We start from the raw sequence: 12,776 nt of genomic DNA, 5'->3' as shown, positions 1-12,776 counted from the left end.
AAAAAGATTCCTAAGAATAATCCTCTTAATAGGATTATTAAAAACTATCGTTCTCATATAAAATATCCTTGACTCCTCCAAATTAACCATATAGGCGTATTAGCCACAGACAAATTTTTAGATTAAAGCAGAGGTTCTTAAACAGGGTCACTGGTCCATGAATCCCCTCAAACTGGATAAAAGAGATCATTCAAGGACTTCGGAAAAGAAAATTCCAGTTAATATGTGACCATTCAGAGAGAAAAGCAACATACAGAAACTAAAATTACAAAAGTCTGACCTTGGTACAGTGGCACACTGAAGCATTCAATAATAAATTGCCAAGAATTCCATGTATGTCACAGGCAAAGATCTAGACAACATCTTAGTCAGCTACAGCTAACATTAAAAATGTCCGTATTAGTAAAAAATTAGTTGTTTTTTTTTTTTTTAATAAACTCAGTGTTTAAACATGGATGGAAAATTAGTAAAGCTAGTTTTAAAAGTCGTACACAGGTTGACAAATTTTTAAAAAGGATAGAAAAATAGCCACAAAAATACTGAAAATACTAAGCAATAAATAGTTGAGACTGCATTCTTAGAATGGAAAACTCAGCAACTATTTAAAAATAGGATTATGCTGCACTTTAAAGCAGAATTTAAAAAACACTGTTCCTTCTCCTTTCCTCTCCCTTAAGAGTTGAGAAATAGTTACCATGCCAATTCTGTGTAGCTCTCAGAAGGGGAGAAGAAAAAAAAAAAACACATAAAAACTGCTACATGTTGGGTTCAAAATAAAACACAATGGCAAGGGAACCAACTCATCTCCAATGACCAGGCAGCCAACCCAGAAATGGCAGTAGACTAGGCATTAAGGAATTTTTAATCCTACATTAATGATAGTGGACCTCATCAGAGATAGTGACAAAACCCCTAAAAAACTTAAGGGGTATTTAATTTGGTACCTAAAGAACAGCAAGGGAGTACGCTGAAACAATCTGAAGTTACAGGAAAGCTTTAAACATTCACACACAAAAGCAGCACTTTATGATTCTTTCTGTTTGTTCACTTATCTTGTTGTTCAGGAGACTCATCTAAAGCAAAGGTACAATGAAATTAACAGACTAAACCCACAGTTGTAAGCTATTCCTGGATAGCAGGATTTCCTTACACTATTAAAATCTGAGGACCCCCAAAGGCCTTTTAAAATATTTATTCATTTAAAAATGTAATAAGCAGCCCTACATGTTAACAAAGAAGTTATAAAAAGAAAAAGACTATCTCCCCTCCCTCCAAAATTAGTGTGAAGAATGCCATTTCAGTTCAGTTCACTCAGTCGTGTCCAACTCTTTGCAACCCCATGAATCGCAGCACACCAGGCCTCCCTGTCCATCACCAACTCCCGAAGTTCACTCAAAGTCACGTCCATCGAGTCAGTGATGCCATCCAGCCGTATCATCCTCTGTCGTACCATTCTCCTCCTGCCCCCAATCCCTCCCAGCATCAGGGTCTTTTCCAATGAGACAACTCTTCGCATGAGGTGGCCAAAGTATTGGAGTTTCAGCTTTAGCATCAGTCCTTCCAAAGAACACCCAGGACTGATCTGCTTTAGAATGGACTGGTTGGATCTCCTTGCAAGAGTCTCCTTGAAGAGTCTTCTCCAACACCACAGTTCAAAAGCATCAATTCTTTGGCACTCAGCTTTCTTCACAGACCAACTCTCACATCCATACATGACCACTGGAAAAACCACAGCCTTGACTAAACGGACCTTTGTTGGCAAACTAATGTCTCTGCTTTTGAATATGCTGTCTAGGTTGGTCATAACTTTCCTTCCAAGGAGTAAGTGTCTTTTAATTTCATGGCTGCAGTCACCATCTGCAGTGATTACACTGCTGCAATCTTTTCAATGTCTCACTTAACAAAAGATGCTGAGATTCTCTCAACTCCTTCTGCAGTCAACATACTACACCATGTTGTGTAGGTTAAATATATGAAGAAATCCAGTCGTACTCAGATATGTGGTTGGGAAGGTAGGAACAGTTTCCAGGTTTTTCAGGTAGTTACAGATATCCCTTTGATACTATTGCAAAACTCAACATGTGACAGTTTCTTACAAGTTTGTGGAATCTGAAACCATTATCAGTTGTCTGTTATATTAAAATCCAGCCTGGGAGTCGAAACTTCTGAGGCCATGTGCTGCAACTACGGAAGCCAGTATGTATTGGAGCACCAGCTCCAGCACCAGCACCAGCTCCAATACAGAAGCTACCACAATGAGAAGCCCATGCATCACAACAAGAGTAGCCCCTGCTCACCACAAAAGCCCAAGCAGCAACAAAGACCCAGCAGAGCCAAAATTCAACAAATAAATAAATAAAATTACATACACTGAAAAAACCTACTGCTCTTACACTTCAGCTTATGCACAATTCTTTAACATCACAGGTACTGGCCATTTGTAAAATACTGATTCAGTTATGTAGATCTTCCAAATGTTGACACATTTCATTACACAGTATCAAAAATCACTATCATTAAATATTACTACTGATCTCATCTAAAATTATCTGTAAGTATTCAGAAGTTATCAAGCTCAGGAGATGCACGTTTTCCAACACTTTCTGAGTTTTGCTTGGAAACTTAAATTTTATCAAGAGCAACACACACTGTCCAATGCAATAACAGATTCACTGTTTATTTGAGAAAATGTCTGCCAAATATTCAAGTCTCAACAGTCTGTCAGTACAGGGGGCTTCCCTGTTGGCTCAGATGGTAAAGAATCTGCCTCCAATGCAAGAGACACAGGAGACATGGGTTCAATCCCTGGGCCAGGAAGAGCCCCTGGAGGAGGGCACGGCAATCCACTTGAGTATTCTTGCCTGGAGAATTCTATGGACAGAGGAACCTGGTAGGCTACAGTCCATGGAGTCACAAAGAGTCGGACATGACTGAGCAACTAACACACACATAGCTCTTTCTAGTAAAAATGATGTCCCCCAAAAGCAGCTAGTTAGTTCATCTTGAAACTCAAATAACTGCACTCACTAATGCTTTTCCTCCAACCACTGTATTCTGGTTTACAGTTACTTACCTGGATACAGTTAGTAAATTAACCTTTCCGGCCTGTTTCCTGTCTCTGTGGAAAAACAACAGCATCTACGTATTTCACAGACTACTAACATACATGAAGCACCTACAACGACACGCGGCACATAATTAAGAGATCTGCTTTATGTATGACCAGGCCTTTACTTCTCTTTCCTTCTACTAAGGGAGCAACTTGCAAACCTGTGGTTACTCAATTTTAATTTCCATTATCACCCAAGAGAAGGGAAAGAAGTCGACAGTTGCGGGCATTAGCTAAAATATCTATTTACAACCCTTTCGTTTTCCTATTTAACAACATAAGAAGCTTAAAATAAAGTTTACCCTTCTCCCTGCAACTCAACTAAACTGGGCAAATACAGATATATAAACACAAAATATATGGCAATCTTTTTTTTTTTTTTTTTTAACTGATTTAATAAAATTAATTCTTTGCTTCAATCTCTCATCATTCTGCTTATTCCACAATTTTCAAGAATTTTAAAGTATAGTTCACTAAAAGAGAGTACTGAGAAAAACCTAAGTGTCATTTTTGGTTTATAGGCTGAGACAATCAACACCATTACTTCGTTTTTCCTTTTTTAAACCAATAAAGGAGTACAAAAAAACTCCTTAGTACCTTAGGAGAAAACAAGGATACTGCCTACTACTAGAGAAATACAGTCATCCATGTTGTTTAATGGGCAAAGTGACTACTCTATGCAATGGCACTGCATTAGTACCAGACTTCTGTCAGCAGTAATGCTAGTGTTAAGAGAAAGAAGTTGTCACGTGTGTTACAAAGTGAAAATGTTAAGACCTTCACCCCGAGTCATTAAGTTCTGGAATACAGCCGATGTGCCAATACTCTAAAATTTGCAAAAAACTAGGTTCTACTAGTTTTTACTACTAACTGACCCTAGTGCGTAAATCTAACACGCATACTACTCTAAGAAACACAGAACACAAATGATGTTAAGTTCTGTGATACTATAGCATTAAACATGCTGAATGGATTTAAAACTGTGAAATTCTGTGATGTCCCAAAGACTGTTTCTTAAATTTTATTTACTTCATTACTTGGGGAGTATTTAGATTCTCCCACTGCAAATTTTTTTCCCAAGAACTAGTCCACAAGTCTAAGTCCAAAAATAAACAGGAAGCAGTGTTGAAAAGACGCAATACATTTGGATCCAAGTTTCACTGGCTCATGTAGGAAAATCATACCCTAAAATAATACCCTATGAAAGAAAGTTTAAGATGGTCAAACTTGGAGATGAGAAAAATTACACTTAATGAAAATAATAAAAATTCATTATTTAATATTCAATATTAAATAGTGAAAATCTGCATCAAAATAATTAAAATAACCATATTGGTTAAATTTCTATTTTTTTTTACTCAAAATTACACACTTCAGATTGCCCACATGTATCTGAATTTTTAACAATCCTATGTTCACAAGTCAAATTTGAACAAATTAACGAATTAGGAGAATTGTCACTGCAAAAATTTATTAGGAAAAATTCCTTACTGTTTCACATTAAAATGATGAACTTTATTTTCAAGTTTGTTGAATCTAGATTTTAAAAACAAAACCAATGGTATTTCTATTACTAAATAATAAGAGCTGGGAAGGAGTCAAGAGATCCACAGCACCAGCCACATGTCAATGTTGGGTGATGAGAGTTCATCACACTATTCCATCCATCTACTTCCTGTAATGTTCAAAATCTCCACAATGAAGTATTTTAAAAACATTTTTTAAAGAACTAGGCAAATTATAAAGGAGGCAATCATTAGCTTCAGAGAAAATAAAGGGATGCACAAAAAGTGAGCAACATCGCAGAGTAGTGTTGGCTCAGGAATGAATTATTTGCATCCTCATGACAATGCAAGCACTGATTTCTAATTTGACCATAACACGTGATGCAGCACTGGGGCAAGGGGACAACCACATCAACAGCTAAATCTTCATCTACCAGGGAAGGAAGTCAATCGGAAATGTTTAAAATCAACGAGAAACAGAAATATCATTTTATTTACCAAACAAAATGTAATTAAGCCCAATGGAATACAGCTAGAAGAGTTCAATATAACTGCCCTTAGGAGAGGGACTAGAGAGGATATGAGACAGAGTGTGGAAGGGACTGTCGTTTTTCATTCAAATCCTTCAGTACAGTATTGGATTTTTTAGAAACCTTTTTTACTGTGAAGTCTACTAAATATAGAAAATTAAAATTAATCAATTATTACGAACATCTGTACAACCATCATTCAGGTCAATTCACCATCCCACTTATACATACATATTCTTTGACTCCACTCATACAGAGTTCAAAAACACACACACCATTTTCCTCACTTTGGCTGGTAAGTTTTTAGTTGCCTTTAAAGACAACTGCCCAGTTTCCTACTCTCCCTTACTCCCCATAAATGTTCAAGTAATAACAAGAGCTAAACCCTTACTATGTGCTAGGTTTCTTTTCTAGGAACATTAGCTTATTTAATCATCAAAACAACATCATAGGACACATTTTACTGTCATCCTCGTTTTACAGAGGGGAAAACAGGTATAAAGAGGCTGAGTTAACTGGCCCAGGACCACACAGCTTATCAGGCAACTGGGTAGTATTCCAACCATGCAGCCTAGCACTAGAGTCTGTGCTCAAACTACTATCTCATAAGAGAACAGCTATCAACAAAGGAAAAACTTAAAGCAGAAGATATGATAAAATGTAGTTAAAGCTACCATGAAGGCTAAAATAAAAACTACATGACATGAGACTACGTGAGTGCTAGGGGTTTTAGTGCCGCATCCTTCTCCAAGACAAGCAGCTACATCAAAGGTAAACTACTTGAAGTGCCTGAAGATCACAGGGCACAGAATAAGCACCCCAACACTGGCTGTAAACATTCTGAAGGGCTTACTTGGACCAAAGGACAATAAGAGAATATGATCAAATGTCAAAATTCTGTCTCAGTTCTGAAATCTGACAGTCGCTCAGTCCTGTCTGACTCTTAGCAACCCCATGGACTATAGTCCTCCAGGCTCCCCTGTCCATGGGATTCTCCAGGGAACAATACTGGAGTGGGTAGCCATTCGCTTCTCCAGGGGAATCTTCGCAACCCAGGGATCGAACCTGAGTCCCCCGCATGGCAGGCAGATTCTTTACCAAATGACCTATCAGGGAAGTCCCCCTGAAATGTTCTGAAATGTACTTAAGGAAAAATCCTGAGCCCTGAGTAACCAAAACCACTGTCTTCTTTTTAAATTAAGGCCCCCAGAGAATCCAACATCTCAACCAACTTAACTTACCAGTAGTAACAACATGAGGCTGTCTCTTTTCTAAGACATCTTTGAGAATTAACAAGATTAGAGGACCAGGAACAACAGAAATCACCTAATCCAGTTCTGTTTTCTAAAGGCTAAGCATACTGGAACCCAGAGTGACATATACTAGCCTGTTACTAGGACAGAAACTCAAGGTCGCCTCACTTCTTCCTATTATATGGCTATATGTGTATCATCAATCCACTTAAAAAGCTGCCAAGTAAAAAGTATGTCTCAATCATCGTATCTTTCATCCATATTTGTCCTCCTTCATAACCCCGTAACAGTACATTTTTATCCCTCCATTCAATAAACACTGAACACCTACCGGTTCCAGGCTTTGTTCTAAGCATAGCAGTTTTTATGTAGAAAGTCCCACATAGAGGACAAAGATACAGCAGTCCTGCACTAAGCTTATAGAGCAACAGTGAAGGATGGGATTAATATCTAAATATTATAGATACCAAGTGCTAAGAAGGACGATTTTAAATATTTCTGGAAACGGGAGATGAGTATAAGGGTTACAGACGTGACGTGAAGGATGAATATGATTCTGATAAGAGAAGAGTGGGAGAAGTGTCAGGCATTCCAAGGGAAGAAGCGCAAAAAAGAAAAACAAAAACAAAACGAAGACCTCAAAATAAGTACAGGGCTTGTCTGAAGAACAGTATCCATTCACCTGGACAGTAAAACATGTTGGCAAAGAACAAAGAAGTAGGAGTCATATTGGTGAGAAGTCTCACCTCACATTCTAGGCTAAAATATCATTCATAATCCTGTGGATACAGTGACCACTACAAATGTCTAAGGAAAATAAACTTGGGCAGCATTTAAGATTAACTTAGAAGCAAAACATTTAACAAGAAGCAAGGAATCATTTAGGAAGTTACAGCAATCCTGATGAGAAATACTGAGAACCTTAACCAAGGTGAAAGTGGGCATGGAAAGAAGATTAAAGCATTACAGAGGTAAAAAGGGCATGCCATGACAGCTGACTGTGTGTAGGAGGAAAAGACAATTTGGAGCCTTTGATGGAAAAGAACTTGGGATGTATCGTTAACAGAAAGCAGGCAAGCCAAAGACTGAGCCAGATGTAATCATTTACAGATCACACTCTGAAGCCAGGGGAAAATGTACTAATCTTTTTTTATTTCAGAAAAATAAACCTTTTCTTAGTAAAATAAACATATCAGACTATAGTATGCAAACTACAGTATGCAAAAATACCCAAATTAAAGCTATGTATTTTGAAAATTGAGTGCTTTTTATACTTACTACATTTGTATGGACACAGGTACTAGAATAAATCATGTTTTTATTAAAATAATACATACCACACTTCGGCATGTTAAAATGCCAAGAGTATACTGTGTGTAAAAGTAACACTTAACAACCTCATATGAAAATTATGTAATGCATCAGTAGCAAAATGCAGCTGTTAAGTATAAGCAGAAGAAAACTCCTACTGATCCATCATATATGTCACAAACTATCATTTGGTTCAGTTAGGTAAGTTTGAAATCATCAATTTCTTCTCATTAAATAAAATTCATGTGGTCTTTGCCTGTTTAACAAGCAAACTATGAACTCCTTCAGGGCAGGGTTTATATTCTAGACACATTGGATTCCTAGTGTGTTTAGGACCTGCAGATCTCTGATAAAGGGAATAAATGGAAATCAACAAAGGAATGTTTTTCAAGGATCCAGGACTTTCATAACTTGGTGGGTATTACACAACAGCACAGAACTAATGATCCAATATTTGAGTGCCTACTGTTCAACAGGTAATGGAGTTACAACATGAGTAACACATGACTCCTCCCTTGAACTTAGGATTTCTTTCTCTGGACAAGCTGAATGCCACAGGCTTCACCAGAAAACCTTGATTTGCACTATTTGTATGACCAGCAGTGAGTCTCGACTCCTTTAAGCTTCCAGTTTCTCATCTGCAAAACGGATGAGGATTCGAGAGAAGGAAACGTGAGAGAGCTGTCTCAGAAGTGCCATGGTAGCCAGCTGGCTCCCCCACACGGCTCCACAAACTCTGATCAGGTACTTAATCAAGAATGACACTGACACGAGCAAATCCAAGCATTCAACTGGCTCAACACAAGGCCATCATCCTACCATCACCTGGAAAAACTGTCAGAACAAACGGTACACTGACAGGAGGTCAGAAATAGGACCTTATTATGAGGACAATACAATCTAGAGAATTTATAAATTTTCACTAGACAGACTTTTGAAAAGTACCTATTTTAATTTATCTGAGTTTTAGACAATTCCTACTGTAATTCAAGACACAAAATACTATTAAAATTCATACCTTAATATTTCTGAACAATGACATAATACAACTACTCTAAGAAAAATGTCTCCTCCGTCTAAGACCATCTCAAATGCCATCAAAAATCAAAAATCTTGAAGTTTCAAAAATTGAGAATTCTGAAATATGCTAATAAACAAATCTGGGGGGAAAATAAATACTTAAGAAATTCAACTGATCAAATCCAGTTTCTAAGAATACAGAAGACATGCTCTATATCCATTACACTGTCTTTTCTTATCCACCTAAATTAACCTTTAAAAGACAATTAAAGGCATCATTTGAGCCAGCACTTCTTCACAGAATATGCCAATTTCAACACCACACTCTCAAAGTAGGCAAGTTAAAAAAAAAAAAAAAACTAAAAACGCCCCTTAAAAATGAAAGATGCTATCAAGAATATTTCTGAGCTAAATGCTGATGGCATCTATTTCAACTATCTAAAAATACAGTGTATAACCATGAAAATGTATCATCATTTATTGGTACATGAAATTTACACAGCAAAGATATTTTTACCATATGGACCTTAGACTCTTCTTGTGACAGTTTTATATACATCATTATCTAGTGCTCCTTATTTTAATCAGGAAAAAAAAATAAAACACACATAAACAATAAAATATTTTAAGACTATCTTTTAAAACTGTTCTCCCACTGCTTGGACAACAAACATAAAACGTTCTTAAACTATTACAGACTCAGCTGCAAGGAAGCCCTTCAGCAACTGAGATTTTGAAAAGATTCTATATCCAAATTCTGCATTATTAAAAGCTCTCTTACCTTCTGCTACATCATCGTCTACTGCTCCTTTCACCTGAGAAAAACACCACTGAATATCATTCCCTCCTCCAGCTCCTGGAAAAAGAAAACATACCAATTAAAACTGAGTTCTGCTCATGTTTACTCTCGTAAACACAGTGATGGTATCCATGGCTGGCATGAGACTAACCGCCTGGTACTACCCACAGATACAACCACCACCTCAGAGCACTAATTTGGAAAAAGGTTAGTCCCCAATAGTTGGTATTGTGTTCAAAAGAGAGAGATTCCAGGTCTGAAATATTTATTGTCCATGTACTATCATCACCACTGTACATGAGTGCAAAACTTTCCTTCCAGTTTTCCTTCCCCTCAAATACAGTAAAAGCCTCACTTCAAGCAAGACCTACCAGAAAAACGTAAATACCAAAAGTCAGAGTTTTTCTTTAAGGGTACAAAAGCCTGCAGAAGAGTTAATAAGGTTAAGCTACCATAAAACACCGAACGAAGAGAAAACTTCAGGAACATTACTGCCTGGGTGAGGAGCAGTGATTCATATGAACCCTATCACCACAGGCGCACATACAGCAAACACAACCTCACCACCCATTTCTTTGCAGTTCATTACCAGCAAATCACTGGCTCCAGACTGAGAGGAAGAGAAACTGAATTGAATGCTGAAGGGACTGCCACAGGAAGCTTGTTTCCCCTCCCTTTCACCTAATCCCTCAGAAGCCAAAGGACCTTGCAAAGAATTGAATTCTGCTCATTTGTCATCATCTTGTGCAAAACAACTGTAATTTCACATTAATTATTCAACGAGGCCAAAAAGCAACTTATTCACAGCAAATCTTAAGTCGATCCAACGTGTTAACTTTTTTACAGACTTAATGATCTGTCTAAATATTGATGAAAGCACAGAAAACTGGTTTAGTCCCTGAATGTTTCTATGTCACTTTCAAGCACGGAGAGGGAAATGTCCTGGATCTATCAAGAAACTGGATCGGGATCTAGAATTGATTCTATTAGATGAATGAAGATATTCAGCAACATCAAAATGTACAAAAATAATCCTCAAAGCAATTGCCTTTCTCCCCCTTCACCTCCATTCTTTGCTAAATATTCCAACCTGGTTTTCTCTCTGCATCTTTTTCCCCCTCCAAGCTTTTACCTAAATCTCTCTTCCGTTGGCTATTTATATCTCTGAACTCCACAACTATTTTAACTAACTCCATGAAACCCTTTTGGGAAAAGGACATCTGCACAAAAGCCAACATGCAAAACGTAAGTTTAAATTACATTTTCCACGCAACTTGCTGTAGTAGAGGCCTTGCACTCTTTGGATGTAAAGGGTAAGAAACCAAAGGCAGAATGGTTCCAGACCCTCCAAAAAATTCAGGCTTACAGTCTCAAAAATATACGTACCCACAGTGGAAAGAAATACACTATGTCCCCATTGTATTTTAACTTGTAAAGCACTCTTCCTTCTCGGTGCAAAATAGATTTATTCGTAAAAACACCGGAGAAGGCTTGCAGAAGGAAGAAAAATAGGAACTACCGGAAGGAAGAGCCGCAAAAAAGCCCCCCGGGGGGGGCGCGGGTGGGCGGGGGCGGAGGTTTCTCCCGGCTCCCAGGCCGCAGGGACAAATCGGCAGTCGCCCCCACCCCGCCCCACCCACGCCTTACCCCTGGGCTCGCCGGCACACACCCCACCCCCACCCATGCCCAGGCTCCAGCCCTCATTTTAAAAGCCACTGCGATGCCACAGCGACCACTCGCCTCCCCAGAACCCTCCCCACCCCCACCCCACCCGACCAATTCCCTGAAATCCGAGGGGCGCCCCGTGGCTCTCCGATAGGCGCAGGCGGTCGCTAGGGGGTGATGGAGGGAGGAGGAAGGAAGCGGTGCCTTGTCAGTGGAGAGGGTGATTTCTCCTTTACCTGCCATGTTGCGCTGCAAATGGTGACCCTGCTGGGTTCCTCGGGGTCTCCGCTTCCTGAACTCACCCCCCTCACCTGGGGATGGGGGGGTAGAGAGGGCGGATGGCGGCGGATGGCACCTGAGGGGGGAGGGGGCAGGGGTCGGGGGAGAAGGAAGGAGGGGCGGGCAGACCAGCCGGCGGGATGGTGGATTTCACTCAGGGGCTTCCCCACTCTTGCTCTTTCTCCAGCGGCGGCGGCGGCGGCTACGACAGCGACGGCGGCGGCGGCGGCAGGGCAGGCGACTCCACTTTCAAAATGGCGCCGGCTGGCCTGGCCAGTGACGTCACCCGGAGGGCGGAGCCGCCGGGCTGGGCCGGAGGGGCGGGGCGGGGCTGTGGAGGGGAGCGGAGGGGGAGGGGCGGGGGAGCGGCCCGGCGGTCTCCTGGTCCCGCCCCGCCCCGCCCCGCCCCGCCCCGCCCGCTGCGTCCCAGCCGGCCGGGCCCGCGCGTTTCTGGCTCCTGGCTGTAACCCTCCCTGTGCTCGCTTCCGTACCAGTCCGGGGTTCTGCTGCGCTTCGGTGCCCACACCTTCGCGTCAGTGCCTGCACTCTGGGGCAGGCTCAGTGGTCCAGTTAACGTGCTCGCTCGTAAGAGTTAATGGGGTCCTGTGTCTTTTTAGATAATACTCGTACTGTATTGCTACTTAAAATAATGACTATCGGGCAGCCCCGAGACCAATAAAATACAGGGACGGTGGTGCAGACTCGCTGCTCAGCCAAGGTGAAAGTTCGCGAATCTGAGAAGGACGTGGCTGGGCGGGTGCCATTTGGGTGAATTAAATTACCTTCTCTTGGGCCCGGGAACGAAGACGAGAGCCCTTGATAAGTGAAGGCAGTTGAGAATGGTTTCAAAAAGAAAAACTGAGTTTGTTAGTAGATTATGGTCGAAAAGGTGACCCAGATCTGTTCTTCCAAAAGTGCAGAAACAGTAGTTAAGTGCTGGGCTCTGAAACCACGCAGCAGATCCTGACTCCATGCAGGAAATGAGGGTAACAATCCTACCTTATAGGATTGTTTCAAAGATTAGATTATTTGAGTACGTGATAAACGTGAGCTGCCAGTATTATTAGATTTGTATTGAGAGCATCTTCAGTGGAGTTAGAAGGTTTAAGAATAAAAATAAACTGGAAACACCCCTCATCAGCCCAGAGAGGATGCGTACTTCTTTAAAAGATGCGCTAATGATGCATGCAGCCCCTAAAAACATACATATTACATATTTCAGTCTCTGCAATACTCCAACAGAATAGAGAATCACGATTTCCACATAAGAAACACCTCGAAAAACATCCAGGATTTGACTTTAAG

The 12,776-nt window shown here is 40.4% G+C and overlaps 1 protein-coding gene across 3 annotated transcripts in view; it reads right to left on the bottom strand.

Annotated features, from left to right (window-relative positions):
• PPP2R2A (protein phosphatase 2 regulatory subunit Balpha) overlaps positions 1–11,750 on the bottom strand; it is an 81,190-nt gene extending 69,440 nt beyond the window's left edge. Inside the window, exons 1-2 of one of the 3 annotated variants that reach the window (XR_003512326.1) lie at positions 11,429–11,749; positions 9,510–9,584 (exon numbers count right to left, since the gene is read on the bottom strand). Coding sequence is in view for 1 of the 3 variants with exons in the window: in XM_027549953.1 (XP_027405754.1) it covers positions 9,510–9,584; positions 11,429–11,435 (82 nt within the window). In the remaining 2 variants the exon portion in view is untranslated. Of the gene's footprint in view, positions 1–9,509; positions 9,585–10,913; positions 10,933–11,428 lie in introns of those variants that run through there. The other 2 variants (XM_027549953.1, XM_027549954.1) reach the window with 2 other exon arrangements.
• Between the last annotated feature and the right edge of the window lie 1,026 nt (positions 11,751–12,776).

Source organism: Bos indicus x Bos taurus, chromosome 8, assembly GCF_003369695.1.
Source record: "Bos indicus x Bos taurus breed Angus x Brahman F1 hybrid chromosome 8, Bos_hybrid_MaternalHap_v2.0, whole genome shotgun sequence".
Classification (NCBI taxonomy): domain Eukaryota; kingdom Metazoa; phylum Chordata; class Mammalia; order Artiodactyla; family Bovidae; genus Bos; species Bos indicus x Bos taurus.
This window is presented reverse-complemented; position numbering and strand designations above follow the sequence as displayed.